Here is a 16,499-nt window from a genome sequence, read left to right on the forward strand (position 1 = left end):
AAAACTATATCAACTACACCCGTAAGCACGATATTACGCGAAAAATGTGATCTCTTCATCCGGAGAAAACCCACTTTTCCCCTTTAGTGACCACAAACAAAACGCAATGGACTCAAACCTATATACTGAAATGAAGGTAATAGTAACTAGACGAACCTTCCCAGACTGGTGTAGGTTGTACTCGGCCCGTTATACACATCGACATAATCACAACAACTCTCCGTTTCAAACACATCGAAAGTAAGACACGCTCGGTGCTCCACTGGCACAGTGATGTAGTACAGGCAATTCGCGGAGTCTTGGTAATTGGAAGGGTAGCCAGGCGACGATATTCTTCCGCTTGTACCGTTGAAATAGCCACCACAAGAGCCAAACGCTTGTTAAAAAGTGAACACTGTTATATAGTACATGTCATATAGTTGCAGAATTTAGATTATAAACTACAATTTCAACATTGTCTATCGACCTCCAGCTGAATCGTTAAAAAATGCAGATAGCCTATTTATTTTCCAAAAAGGCACAATGTAATGTTTTATAACTGTTCATTGAAAAATACCTTTCACTTTGAACAGCCAAATTTGTAGCAAAAATATCTCCTAAACATCAAATTCATTTCGCTTTTATGATAAAAACAGAAAATAGCAATGATGAAGGTAATATATAACTACGTGGCCACGAAGCTATATACGGTTAAAAACGCGCTAAAATATCGCTAATATTTTTTATGCACTTAAATCGTCTGCATTATGTTTGATCATTCAAAGTCAAAAAAGTTAATAACTATAATAAATTAAAATAAAAAAGCCTGTTTTTGCATCAGCCTATATTGTGCACATTTAACACATCGTTTCCCATTCCATGTCTTAATAATCGATATATCGTCTCACATCACATCCAATATATGGCGAAGGAGCTAATTTATTATGTTCTTAAATACAATGCATAAATAGTAATATTTGGTTGAAAGTGCAAACATATAACGTCTATATCATCCTTTTTCTCTGTCATTTTTGTAAGTGCTATTTAAGGATTCCCGGCCAATTCCACATGTTACGGGGAAGAAAACAAGTCATTGGCTTCCAAATGAATAGAACAATAACCACTTTAAAGGAAATTGTTTCTGAAAGATCATCTGATAAAGATGATATAAAAAAAATCGTGATAGTGGAATTTGGAATAAAACTAAATTGCAATTTCATTTGTATTATACATTCAAAAGTAAACTGTAAAAAGAGTTCCACGATTCCAGATTTATTTCAAAGAACTCCGTTCATGATAACATTACAACATGAGAATCATAAACGCATATCATAAATAAAGCAAGACTTTACTTAAACTTGTGGCGACCATAATGTTGAATCAGAAAAAGAATCCGTTTCAAATTTTCCAATTTTGATTTGGCTAGAATATGCGCTCTCTGCATCTCGTCTTGAGCACCAATGTATCTTATTATATATCGTAAAAATGCAATCGAAACGCCATGGAATCCTTTTCGTTAGTACATTCAATAAAACAAATATCTAACCTCTGACCTGTTAACATGACCCTGACCTTGAACGACTATGGTTGGAATATGAACCTACATAGTTATACAACTATCGGTCTCTTTAAAGCGGTACAGAGTCAATAAGCTGACAATGACCTATCGGTATCTGCCATCTTTAAGCAACTGCGTGGCCTTATTCTTTAATTGACTGAATATGCATATTTCGACCTACTCCGTGTGGCAAACATTTGTGCCAAATCAAATTGATGCTTTTTAAATTATATATAAGAGTAATGCGACAGCCGACAGATTAACATGCTAATGCTTAATTACCTATAGAACTATACGATCCGTTATAATGATCTTTCATTGTACTTACATGGTGTTGTGGTCCAGTCTAAAATGGAAATGACTATGTTAATGACACGACTGAAACATTATTAATGTAAAGTATTATTCATATAAGCTACCTTGATATAAACTAAAAATGAAACATTTAATGAGCCTCATGTCAAAATATTGTGACATTCATTTTTTCTTGCGTTTTCGTTGAAAATATATTTGAAGTTTAAAACAGATACGTTACCTGTTCGCCAATCTGTTGTTCTTGGTGATGTTGTCGTTGATACATCTGAAAAGACGAATATACATTCACTATCAAAAACATTGGTCAACAAACGGACGACCAATCACACAGTTAGCAGACAATGAACAAATTGTAAATATACCTTCAATCAAAAAATATAACGAATAATATTGATGAACCACTTATACGAGTCATTTGCCTTACTCTGCTGAATACAACGGCTATACGCGAAATTAGCCTGAAATCCCGGTGCAGAACCTTCTCCTCTTGTGAATAGCGCAACAGTGACATTTTGTGTTGGAATATATATGTTTTGGTCGTAAATTGGTGTAATGTATCTGAAATATGGGAAACATGAATTATATTTACACCTAAATTATCAACAACGCAAGGAAAATGTCCCTATTATAAATACATATGAATAAATTTAAAGAAAGGTGTTGTTAAACATTTATTTTTTACCAAGTTAAAAATGTTCACTTAGAAGCTTTATAATCAAAGTACTGGGTATTAACATTTTGTCTAATATAAATTAGCTTACCCGAATAAATAAATGCTTATTTGTGGACTGAAGATGTATAAAGCATCAGAGCTGTAAAGATGTATCATATCAAACGAAAGCATAATACAGAAGCCCGGCGGCATTGTTATATTCCAAAAGCAAGTCTGAGAGCTAGCGGAGTAGTTTTGCGGATAATGTGGAGTAGCAAATGTTCCGAACAAATCAAACAGGTACGTCTGACCACAAGTGTTGTTTTCTGAAAAATAAATTATTATATAATTGCAATCAGAAATTTAAACAAAAGCACTCCGGAGAGAACACCAAGGCTCATGTGTTTTTCAATTCACCAAGGGGCATTGTACGTTTTATGACAGAATAATGGGTCCTGCTTTACCTAGGCGTTTTTTCTCTTACAACTTGATTTGTGTAAATTCATTAAAATATGTTATATTGAGTTATAGGCAAGGCGAAAGTTCTTTGCCTTACAACGACGCCATTGACTCAACGTACGCCAACGGCACCGATACCAAAGCCATAAAAAACAAACGGCTGATAGTGAAAGCACAAGTACCTTTACAGTTAAAAAGAAAACTGTGTTAAACTATTCATTTGGTTACATTTGTTTTTGTTTTTTTTAAATCAATACCATGACATGGCAAAAACTCGACACGTGAACTAGATACTCGTTACTACAACGTGCTATGTTTCATCATAAATGGTACGCAATGACAGTCGTACATAATCCGGTTTCAATATACACACCAGGTGCCGTGGTTGGTGAAGTAGGGGGCATCTCTGTTGTAACTGAAACAAACATCACATTCATGATTAAGTTTTACACTCGAAAAGTTCCACTCAAGTAACCGATTATCGATAGTAGAATCGGTTTGTCACAATACCTTATTGTAGTTTTATTCCTGTACAATAACTCTTAATCCTTAACTATGTTTATGATATGTGTATGTTTGAAGTTATTTACTGTTGTTGTTGTTGTTGTTGTTGTTGTTTTCGGCCATTTTTACCGATAATAAACGAACACTTTCGAATGTATATTGAACTAACAGGAGAAAATTGGCAGAAATTAATCAAATGCAAATAACGAGAGGAAAAAAGGAACAACAACTGGCGTGTTAAATCGGGGATCGATTATGACAGAATACAATCGATTGTTGCTGATTTCAGGCTGAAACAATCAATTTTCGATAACAAATTGATCATCGGAACATGACTTCCGATTATGGCGTTTGGGTTCTAGAACGCAGTATATGTATTTCAATAAGAAATTTGGATCTAACGGACATTTTCATGCCACATTGCATTTGTTTTCGCCTACAAATGAAGGGGATTGCGCCAAAGGATGTTGTCATATTCAAGAAAGGATATTAGGCTTGAAAATCGATTCATGTTTTAAGATAATACATGTTCATACCTTTTATGTATCATAGGATCAAAAACATGTTTTACGGGCAAACGAAGTATAATTTTAGAAATGTTCTTTGTAATAAAATATCCTGGTATCATAAACATATACTAAGTAAGAGCAGACCGCTCTGACGCTTTAAGACGATGACTAGTATGCTTTCAAAATGGGGTATATATTGTTGGGTGACTTAAAAACAAAGATTTATCTAAGATTTGACCTATTGTCTAGCATTTGACCCCATCTGACCCATTTGTAAATTTTACAAATGCCATATCACGTGGGACATTCTGATTACAGTTTGAAGAAGGTCTGACTAATCAGTAATAATAAACAATAATCCCTTCATGAAGCGTCCGATTCAGCGGGGGATATCGTTTCAATAAATTTAACAAAGCAGTATGTAATTTTAAGGTTTTGAGTTGTTCAATTCACTCTGAGGGACATCGTAAGAGTTTGTATAAAAAAGATTAAGTAGGCTAGTGCATCTTGAAATCTTTAAAACAAATATACTTAAGTTGAATACAACCTCTCGGATCAAAAAACGATTACTTACTTATAGTCATGATATATATTTATATATGAATATATAAAGAATATGGGAAATATGTCATACATTTTATGTTCATTGTGTTTATTGTAACACCTTGAAAGCCTTGAGATTTGATAGATGATACACTTAAACTCAATTACAAATTTACGAGCATCGTAAAGTCTTAAAGCATGTTTCAAATACTAAACATGAACAGTATGATATAAAAGACAATAAAACATAAATAAATGTGTGACTGTTGATAAGCCCCTAAATGTATTTCTGTTTCAAAAATTGATAATGCTACCAAAGCTTTTCTTATTTTCCCCATTTATTAAATATTCAAAGTTGTAAGTGACATTGAAGGAATGCATTAATAAATCGTGATTTGACACTGTAGGATTTCTATGCGACTTTCGAAGTTTTGATTTTAAAGCAAACTTTGATGGGGATTGATTGTTGTTGTTTTCAAAATAAATAAGGGGTTTCACTAACATTTTCATATATACACATCAAATGTTGTTTATTTGGCATCCTGAACATCCAAAGACAATCAGTCGGTCTTATTTGATATTTTGGGGGATGGTTATAATAACAATTTAATATTCTTTTGAAAAGTATCAGGCATTTTTATAACATTTAATTTAATAAATTACTAACAAACTGCTTTGTTCTGCAGTGTGTAAAAAAGATAAATGTTTAATTAAATATATAATCCGAAGAACACATTGAGTAAATATTCTTTTTTCGTGATAGCCTTAGTTTTTTGGACCATGTAGTTGACATCGTCTGGTAACTCATGCTTCTAATTATTCTCATGTAAAATGTTTTCCGTATTTTATACATTGTATAAAGACATAAATCCCATCTTACCAAAACGAGGCTCAATATGAGTGAAGTTGACTAATTGTAGTATTCCAAATGTTCTCTGTCTTTCTGCAATGATCCATCGTAAATTTTCTCCAGACCAACTAGCATAATGCAACCTGAGGCTCGACATAAACCCAGTGTTTGCATATTCGTTGTTGAAGCCAGTGGCGTTTGTTGAATTATATACAGGGTAACTGCAAAATTTTAAATACTATGATCAACAGAGGTTATCTGATTTGAATGTATTCTTAATAACATCCAGCATGTATTTAGTTGATTTCAGTTTATGAATCATTTTCTACTGGCTGTAAAATGATTTAATTGTTTTTGAAAGGAGATCCGTTCAATAAGCATTTAAGATATATTTATTAAATGTTTAAGATAACACAAATAGTTCTTACAAATAATCCACGCTGTAGTCACAAAAACCCATGTCATTAAAAAGGCTCAGCCCCATGAGTGTTGTCAACTAAAATACATACCACAAACATAATATCAATGTAATACAAAACAAACAAACACACGGTACTATTCAATACACTTAGACCTAGTTGTTGTTGTTTTCTGTGTGTTTTTGTCGGGGGCACTGAATTGAATAAATCAACGGAAATTTTACTTAAACGGAATAAAAATCATAAACCAAGTTTGCCCATTGCAGATTTTCTATTTGTTAGCATTTGTTTTTCGCATGATACAACGCGATTAATCCAATGCCTCACATTATCGTCGAGCATGCGGTCCATGTCCATGTAGTACTGGGAACTTGTATCGTAAAGACTGTTGTCGAACGTCACTTTTACCACCCCTTGCACCATATACCGCCCTGAAAAAAGGCTTCCATTGGTGGGTATATCGTCAAACAAACCACAAATACCTTTAACAATATTGCATGCTATGAAATAAAATATGCAAACTATTTTACTCAACGAGTTTTAGATATGTGCTAGTGAGAGAGCCTTTGGCGAGCTGACTAAACTATTTTCTAGACGAGTTAAATAAATTGAGCATCATTATGATCTGTGAAGACTCTGTTTTACTTGCACTTAACATGGGCCAAAAATACAAAAACAAATAAGCAACGCGTTTTCCGCGCTGCGTGCATCGCAAAGATGTAGCACCCGAAATAATGCAAGTTAAAATATATATCCGATCGTGTAAACTCCGTGTGTAAGAAAAACGAATTTCGAAATTGTTCACTTCCGTTTCATATTGGTTTACGCTCATCGTAAGAATAACCCGACATCGTCTTAACACAGGGGTCTTATCTAGTAATTGCAGTTGAATTGTTCCAATCATTACAAAAAATATTGATAGTTATTCATCTACATTTGCCTTAACTATAAATGCCCGCCCTTATGATATATATATGCATTTTGTACAATGAATATAACACACGTACCATTACAATGTGGAGTGGTAGTCGTCGACTGGTTGGAAACGGGCGTTGTTGGATATCTACCGTCAGAGGTTGTTGAATATCTACCGTCAGTGGTTGTTGAATATCTAACGTCAGTGGTTGTTGGATATCTACCGTCAGGGGTTGTTGTTGTGTTTCTAACGGCTTGAGTTGTTCTGGTTGTACCTTTTAAGTTTTAAACGGATTGTCGATGTTTTTTTATTGACAACGAATTGTGAGTTATATTAATGGCAAAAATGAGTAAAAGTCAACAACAAAAAATGCGATGAACACAGAATGATATTGGACTGCTTGTTATTATGTAGTGATATCCATAAAAAGGTTTTGCTTTTTTAAAATATATCGAGTAAAACATAAAACTTTTGTTACCATTTTGAAGTTCGATTGTTGTAACGTTGACCGTCGGCAGTATACCGAACGCTCTCTGTCTTTCCGTAATGTACATGCCAATATATTGTCCAGGATAATAGTTAAACTGCACTAAAAGAGTTGACGTGAAGCCTGTGTATCCGACTGTTGATTCGTGGCTGAGTCCACTGGTGTTGGTTGCATTGTATACAGGGTAACTGCAAAATAGTCATTCATTTCAACGAGAGTGATCATTTTATGTGTAAAAAATGTAACAATTATATTGGCAAAGCAAGTTTATTGCTGCTTTTAAAGAACGCTGCATTGATAAGATAGAAAATAAATTGAAATCAACAAATCTGCAATTGTGTTCTCATTTAATAAAAAGGCTAGTTATTAAACATATCGCTCTCATTATGCTGTGGTATGATACTTCAAGACAATTAAACTCAAAATGTCAATGAATCACAATAAGTTTTATTCAATTTAATTACAACATTTAATAAACCTCGATTTTTTCCATTTGTGAACTATTAAACTTTGTTGGTCATCAGCCAAATTCAATCTTCAGTTGCCAGTCGCATAACCAATTGCTTTGCGTAAGTTCATACTAAAAATCTTCTAGCCTACACTATATTGTGTTAACTGGCCACTAACTGGGGGAGCCGTTGTTTATGTATACCGAATCACCTGATTAAATTCAATAACGGCTAATATACAGAAATAATTTTATTGGAAAACATGAGAATTCTGCCTTCTCATTTGAAAAAAATATGTAATGTTAGTCACTAAATTTTGAAGTGGAATACGGAAAGTTCAACAGTGCACTTCTATACCTTCAAACAAACATTTCAATTAATGTTCAATAAACACAAGTTTTTCTTACAAATTGTCCACACTGTAGTTACAGAACCCCATTTCATTAGCAGGTGACATCATGAGTGTCGTGAACTGAAAAAATATGAAAACATCATTCGAACTGAAGTCAATCTCATAAAAGACAACGCTAGTGAAAAGTTAAAGCTTTTTCTAATGTGAAAATTTAGATTAATTGTAACAAACATTAGTAAATAGCCTTAATTGTCGTTCCAAATATATATATCGCCACGATTGTCGTCAACAACAAAAAAACATACAACAACATTATAACAATAAAAAACCTTTTACCATTCATTATAATTCAAATTAGCTATTAGTATATTGTCTCGTATCGAGTATGTTTATGAAAAATCATCTGACCCCAATTTCTCGAAACTTCTTAAGTCCCTTATAACAGGATTAAGCTAAGCTCACTCTTTTGTTTTTCAATAATTTGCGTAATATTTTTTTCTTTAAGAGTTGCTATACTTAAGATAGGAATTATCTTTATGATAATCACAATAAACCATTTTTCAATTATCAAAATTCAATTTAAGTATGCATGTTTGCTAATTGAAATAAGCTACTTGAGCCTGTTTAGCTTAAGAAATTCGAGAAATTGGGGCTTTATTCTTCACTTAAACGGAAACAAATCAAATGTCAGACGGTTAGAAATTTTGAAACTTCATTTTATAACCCAATTTGCACAATGCAGATTTATTCTAGTTTCGAACAGTTTTGTACACAATCCAAATCAAGAATTCAAATTGTATGTACAGCCATTTCATAAAATTCATACAAAATACTTACTTATAAATCCGTAATGGAAATGAAAATAATTTTCTGATTTTATAAAAAAAAATATTTATATTTTTTTTTAAAGGATTTATATACAAACAATGGACATGACTGATAAAAACTGACTCATTTTATTTTAAATATCATTAAAATGGCGATTAATCCAAGTCTCACATTATCCTCGAGCATACGGTCCATGTCCACGTAGTACTGGGAACTGGGATCGTACAGACTGTCGTTGAACGGCACGCTCATCACCCCTTGCACCATATACCGCCCTGAAAAAGGCGCAATTTGTAGGATTAGTAGCGTTTCCATTGGTGGTCTTTAATACCAATTATATACAAATATTTAGTTCATACCTGTTCAATTTCTGTTTAAAATATTGTAAGATTTAGCCATATGATATGTAAAACGGAAACAAATCCGTATTACGCACTGTATTTCTGATTTGGCTCAAGACCACAGTTATTTGCCTACCGTTGACCAAAATCCGGATGTTAAAACAGAAAAAAGAGTGCTTGTGTTTAAATATCAATATTTTGTTAAAGTTGAATGAAAGGAAAGAAAGGGATGCTATTTTGCATAGAATATAATTTGACACTGTTTTGCAAAAATGATAGCTTCCAGTGTAAATATTGGAAAACTCATTGCCTGTGTAACTGTGTAAATTGGTTGTGTGTAGCCTTTTCCCGTCTAGACCTCAGTGTCATGTATTTCTACTCAATTTTGTGAGACACGGCAATGGTCAACCTTATGTTTTCTTGTGAATAAATGTTGTGTCTTGGATTGTTCTACAGCAGCTAGTTACATTGTTTTTAAATTGGGGCTGCCTTAAAGTGAAAGGTTAGTGTCTATATGAAACATATAGAAAACATAACTCTGGTCGCACGCCTGATATAGAGGTAGTCCAAATAATTGTACGTTGACGGATTTTTTTTAGATTTTTGATTTGGCAAATCCTTCACGTACAAATTGTTTTGTACCAAAAGTGGGTAGTTGTTCCGATCAGGATTCCGGGTTAAAGCATATAGCGTCTATAAAATATCATAAAAACAAGAAATATTACCAGATAATTTTATTTTGTATTAGTTCCGTACACAAAAAATAAATATCCAACTTATAAGTATGAGTTTGACGGCTTTTTTCATTTCATTCTGTCAAAACATAACACTATATACATGAAGGGCACCTGCAAGGCTTCAGGGCACAGTTTTAAATCGCTCGGAACATTTCTGCCATGGCCGAGTTGTTACGATTGTATAACAATGTCTATCTCGAAGCTTTGTCGGAGGAGGCCGAGTTATAACGATTATATCGATTTGTTCCCCTTCGCATAATTGTAGTCAGTGTCAGTGAACTTTCGTTTTATTGGAAAGGTAAACAACTTGTTTTAATGCATTCAATGCTTGTTTAGTGCAAAATAACATTTCACTTACATGGTAAAATATGAATATAACTCTTTATGATCAATTTCAACCATAAAACAATTTCAATATTTTTAAAACAGCCCCGTTTTTTTGCACATTTTCGTTTAGACGTTAGGGATTGGAAGAATCCCGGAAAACACGTCTATTATTTTAGACTTGATATAGAGAAAGCCTTTGGAGGGGTGACCTATTTTAAATTGTTATCAATTCTTTACACAGATATCTGGTTAAAATTTTGCCAGTTGACAGTACTTAACCATAGATATTGGCGTTAAGGTATAAAATTTGAAAATATAATATTACATAATATAAATCAATAATATATAATTTCCCTATATATTTTTGACATTTTATAGAAAATCTAATTTCTCTTTCAAATTAATGTTTGGAAATAGTTCCAAATGCTGGTAAGTTATGAAAGAAAGCCTCACTTTCAATTCCAAAGTAGAAATGGGGGTATCTTTAAAAAATAAACAACATTAATTCGATCATTGAAAAAACATGGTCATGGTTAGGTACTCCCACACGCGTTTAATAAGGTATGAGGTTGTCAATGCCAGGTTTCATGATGGGAAGTGTCTTAACTTGCATGTTTTCAAGTTGCGATTCATCAGTTGATGGAAATGGCTATTTCTGCTTTTTATTAAACATACCACAGGTGCTAATACTTGTCTCATTTCTTAAGTGTTTAAAATATCACAGCCAAAATTCCAGTATGTGATACATATAACCTGAACTTGAACTTTAGGAGTTTTTGAAGTTGGTTGTAAAAAAAAAATATACTTAAATAGGCTCAAGATCACAGTTATCTGTCCCCCGTTGACCCGGATGTTAATACAGAAAAAAGAGTGCTTGTGTTTCGGTGTCAATATTTGTTAAAGTTGAATGAAAGAAAAGAAAGGGATGCTATTTTTGCATAGAACATAATTTGACACTGTTTTGCAAAATAATTGATAGTTTTCATTGTGAATATTGGAACAACTCATTGCCTGTGGAACTGTGTGAATTGGCTGTTTGTAGCCTTTTCCGTCCTGACCTCAGGGTCATGTATTTCTACTCAATTTTGTTAGCCACGGCATTGGTCAATCTTATGTTTTCTGGTGATTAAATTTTGTGTCTTGGATTGTTCTACAGCAGCCAGTTACATTAGGGCTGCTTGAAGTGAAAAGCCAGGTTAATGTCTATATGAAACGTATAGTAAAAATAATTGTGGTCTCACGCCATTTCAGATCACATATAAGCCTAGTGCGCACGCGCAAATCTACATTATCGTTTTTGCCGAATTAAAATGCTTTCGTAAAGAAAACTATTATTATTTTATAATAGAAATACTTTTAATGTATGAAATGAAATTATGTAAGTCGGTTGCTCTGTGGGGTTGTTTCAGAACTCGCTGCATGCATAATGATAGATCACGACATTTGCCCTCGTGCGACAAGCAGCTCATAATGAGACATAACAAACGCCTCAGATAATATTCACTATTATTTATTGACACGATTTCTCATACCTTGAATTCAAATGTACATGCGCAATTAAGAACTTGGTGTTCTTCACACAATGCAAAGAAATTGTATTGAATTTTATTTTAACATATGTTTCTTTTATAATTAAAGTCAAAACTCGCTATGCCGAAGTTGTTCCTTCAAGTCAATACAAAACATATATTATTGTCATTTTCATGACTTTTTTAACAATATTTTAGAAACCTATCAACCCTTAGTTAGTTTGCATAATTGCATGAATGAATTGGCATGTCTTTAACAAATTGATATAATTTTTGCATGAAAGTTTGCTTTAAATTACTTCCACAGAGGAGTTTGCAGTAGTAATACTATCTAAGTAAAACCATTATATTATATCATATTTCTTGCATTCAAAGAAAACATGGTATTCATCTTCAACTACATCTATATCTTATCGAAACAACAGTCTCTATACCAAAATTGTGACTAGAACATCCGAATTTTGCAAAGCTTTTGCGTAATAGGAACGGAAAATGTGCACTTAGATAGTATTCAACATAGAGGGGAGTTTTAAAGTATTTATAGTGCTGGCAGGTAGAAGATTCGTTAATGTTACAGTACCAATCTTGTTTAAATGATCTGATACACGACATTTGAACGTTTCAGTGAATAACTGTAGCCAAACCAAAATATTAACAGATTTCCCTAACCTCAGAAGCCCACGTTCGCCTTCTTATGACATCTAGCCGTTTTAACATACAATAACAGTTTTTGGAATAACGATAAATCAGCATAATAAGTAATTTGCACAAATACTAAATCTGCATGTATAGTCTAAAAAAGAGAGGTAAACGACCAAATTCCCAAAGAGCAACATCATTATTGACAGACTTATTCATTCCTAAAAACCTTTTACAATATTAAATTTGAACACGTTCTATTATATGAGAATATTTTATACCCCATATTTCGGATCCATAAAGCAATACTTGTTTCAATATAGAATCAAATATCTTAAAGCTTTCAGCATAGTTATGATATCCAAATTTACGTTGAAAACCTTGGATGCAACTATCCCAATGTGTGTATACCACGTGATAAGTGACGTCATAATGCTACGTCGGACGGCAGTATTTTGCCTCGGATAAGAACGAAAATCAGAGGTAACTTTTTTATTTCTTTATCATTTTTAATGAAACATAGCGCAGTCTACGCCGCTAATAGTGCCCTACCTCCGGTTTTTTTTTACCAGAGTTTGATTCGTGAATTAGTTTTTCCAAACCTTTCGACAAACCTGTTCAGAATTTACTTTTTGACAATGCTCCGTCAGACCGGCTTTTGTATTTTCTTATTGTTTTTATTGTTTTGAATGCTTGTGTATCGCATATTGCAAATAAACATAAACTTTGATGTTTTCAAACATAATAGTGATAGTTTTGTTTTGTAAGCATCGCATTTGGCAAGAATGGAAGTGATTTTAGAAAAATGCTACGTCGGACGGCTATTTAGCATTATGACGTCACTTATCACGTGGTATACACACACTGTATCCGACTTGGTAGCTTGCATAGCAAACTTACCAAGGGCTTTTGGACCATGACAGATTTGGCGTAAATATCAAGCCCATATATTTGTAAAAATGAAGCAACATTAATTGGCATGACACCGAATGACCAATTTTCTGCGCCTCGAAGAGGTCCACAGTTATGGAATACTATCAGTTTTGTTCACATTGATTGTCATCCCGATGTCTTCACAAAATGTTTATATTGCATTAACTTGCTACTGAAGTTGTGTTTCGTATTTCGTTTGATACAAAGATTCCCTAATTGCAGTGATCTCTTAAATATTTACAGAGGTCATTTATATATAAAACAAAAATCAGATGACTACAAATGTCACCCTGACGCTTTATTTTTTTATTAACTGAAGGTTTGTACAAGACCATGACTTATTCCAACTCGCGCGACAAGGTTTCCATACATAATTTTTAATTTAAACAAAAAATTGAGAGTAATACCTTGCGAGATAAACATGAAAATAGATCAGGATGATGGATGTTATCAAAGGCTTTGGCGAAGTCAACGTATAAGACAAACACAATATTTATGCGAAAAGCTACAGAAACAAGCAGTATCAAAAAGTTTAAACATAAACCCGGTTTAATGGCACTGGGTAAACGCCAAAGACATATTGTTAGGTACCGCCTTGGAACGGTTAGTAAAATGTAAATTTACTGGGGGTTTAAAAACCCCAGTTTTAGTGCACAAACCTCACTCTTATCCCCACAATCCTAAATAAAGATAAAACGCAAAAGGTAACTCTTATCAATGTATGCATTACCCCTACTTTTAGAAAGATATTTTTGTATTCTTGTATTAAGAGTAAAGATATTATCAATCGTTTAATAACCAGATCGAAAGCCTGCCTGGGCAACATCAATTTTACCATTATTTTAAATATATAGAAGTAAATCATGTATTAGCACCATTACGAACTATGCGTGCCTTGTGAGGATATGTGAGTAATAGATGTAGGACATCCTTAACAAAATTTGAGTACATGTGGTATATACATACCTAGAGTAGTATGTCAATTCCTAAACCATAGCTATCAAAATGTGGAATAATGAGTTTGGATCATCTCCCGTAGTGTCTATCAATGAGTTTTATTCTCTTTATGTTATATTAAAGGGATATGGAAAATGATATGCAGGTAACTCTTACCAATGCATGGCAAAGTCGGCGTCCTGGATGTTCCAGCAGGTGAAGTTGTTGTTGTGTTTCGTCCGGCAGGTGATGTTGTTGTGTTTCTACCTGCAGATGATGTTGTTGATGCTGTTGTTACTGATGATGGCCAAACTGTAGTGCTGGGGGTAGGTATTACTGCAAGATATCAAAAGCCACTTAACTGCTCAGTGATATAATAATGTTAATTAGAAGATATTTTGATGTACATGAAGTTAGCGGCCTAGCGGCGTGAAGTTATCGGCCTAGCGGCCTAGCGGCGTGAAGTTAGCGGCCTAGCGGCCTAGCGGCCTAGAGGCCTAGCGGCGTGAAGTAAGCGGCCTAGCGGCCTAGCGTCGCAATATGGTATCTTATTTCAAAGTATGAATATATGCCTTTTCTTCTTAAACAATGATAAATTGACTGATTTTGTGCACGAAATATCAATTTCAAGCCATTTTCAAAATATTTTTCAAAAAAGGTTATCAAACATTTTTCTATTTTATAGCATGCAAACATGCCTGCTCTGCTAACAAAATGATATATTTGCTGTTTATATGCACCAAACATCAGACTGAAGCGATTTTCAACATTTTTTCCAAGAAGTCAATCAAGCGATCCAGCGGCCTAGCGGCGTGAAGTTAGCGGCCTAGCGGCCTAATATGGAATCTTATTTCAAAGTACGAATGCATGTCTTTTCTTCTTAAACAATGATATATTTACTGTTTTTGTGCACAAAATACAAATTTGAAGTGATTTTCAACATTTTTTCCAAAGTTGATAAAACATTTTTCCATTTAAAGCATGCAAACTTGTCTGCTCTTCTAAAGCAATGATATATTTGCTATTTATTTGCACCAATCATCAGTATGAAACGATTTTAAACATTTTTTCCAAGAAGTCGATCAAGCGATCTAGCGGCCTAGCGGACTAGCGGCGTGAAGTTGGCGGCCTAGCGGCCTAATATGGTATCCTATTTTAAAGTACGAATACATGCCTTTTTTCTTAAACAATGATATTTTTGCTATTTATATGCACTAATCATCAGTCTGAAGCGATTTTCATTCAAATTCACGCCGCAAGGCCGCTAACTTCACGCCGCTAGGCCGCTAGGCCGTTAACTTCACGCCGATAGGCCGCTAACTTCACGTACATGAAATATCTTAAAAACCAGTCGTCAAAATCTAATATAAGCCCTTTTTGGCATAATGTAACTAAATGAGAGACACAAACGTACAAAATACACAGGTACAAACACCACATACAAACGTATAAAATACCACACCACAAGAACAAACATAACAGACACACGTACAAACACCATAAACACATGACAACACATCACAAACACACGTAAGAAAAATACAAGAACAAGTATGAACACCATGTATACACATACAATCGCCATATACAAATTTACAAACACCATATCCATCAATACACAAATACACGCGAACAATCACCACAATCACTATACACACGGGTATAGACACCATATATATGCGTACAAACACCATACACACGCGTACAAACACCATTTACAAACGAGAAAACACCACACACATACGTAAAATACCACGTAAAAACGTACCATATACACATGTACATCGCGTTCACATGTTCAAACACCATAAACAAGCGTAAATATCACCCAAACACAAATACAAACACCACATACACAAGTACAAATACAACATTAACACGTAATACAACATGTTTACTCGTACAGACACCACGTACACACGTACATACACCTCTGACACACGTACATATACCACGTACACACTTACAAACACAACGCAAACTCGTACAAACACCACGTACACACGTACATACACCTTGTACCCACGAACATACACCACGTACACACGTACATACTCCACGTACAAAAACCACGAACCATGGTACGAACACCACGTACACTCGTACATTCACCACGTACACTCGTTCAAACACCACATACACACGTACATACACCGCGTACACGCGTACATATACCACGTACACTCGTACAAACACCACGTACCCTCGTACAAACACCACGTACACTCGTACATACA

General features: G+C 34.1%; 1 protein-coding gene across 2 annotated transcripts in view; it reads right to left on the reverse strand.

The window, feature by feature from the left end:
- The window catches only part of LOC128242297 (uncharacterized), a 135,380-nt gene that overhangs the window by 70,022 nt on the left and 48,859 nt on the right, over positions 1 to 16,499 (reverse strand). For both annotated transcript variants that reach the window (XM_052959395.1, XM_052959394.1), the window contains 14 exons: positions 14,440 to 14,598; positions 8,992 to 9,095; positions 8,048 to 8,112; positions 7,183 to 7,379; positions 6,796 to 6,978; positions 6,116 to 6,219; positions 5,798 to 5,865; positions 5,400 to 5,590; positions 3,337 to 3,378; positions 2,614 to 2,830; positions 2,277 to 2,410; positions 2,073 to 2,117; positions 1,866 to 1,883; positions 157 to 376 (listed from right to left, as the gene is read on the reverse strand). In XM_052959395.1, coding sequence (XP_052815355.1) covers positions 157 to 376; positions 1,866 to 1,883; positions 2,073 to 2,117; positions 2,277 to 2,410; positions 2,614 to 2,830; positions 3,337 to 3,378; positions 5,400 to 5,590; positions 5,798 to 5,865; positions 6,116 to 6,219; positions 6,796 to 6,978; positions 7,183 to 7,379; positions 8,048 to 8,112; positions 8,992 to 9,095; positions 14,440 to 14,598 — 1,747 coding nt within the window. The remainder of the gene's footprint in view (positions 1 to 156; positions 377 to 1,865; positions 1,884 to 2,072; positions 2,118 to 2,276; positions 2,411 to 2,613; positions 2,831 to 3,336; positions 3,379 to 5,399; positions 5,591 to 5,797; positions 5,866 to 6,115; positions 6,220 to 6,795; positions 6,979 to 7,182; positions 7,380 to 8,047; positions 8,113 to 8,991; positions 9,096 to 14,439; positions 14,599 to 16,499) is intronic.

The sequence above is a fragment of the Mya arenaria genome, chromosome 8, assembly GCF_026914265.1.
Source record: "Mya arenaria isolate MELC-2E11 chromosome 8, ASM2691426v1".
NCBI lineage: Eukaryota > Metazoa > Mollusca > Bivalvia > Myida > Myidae > Mya > Mya arenaria.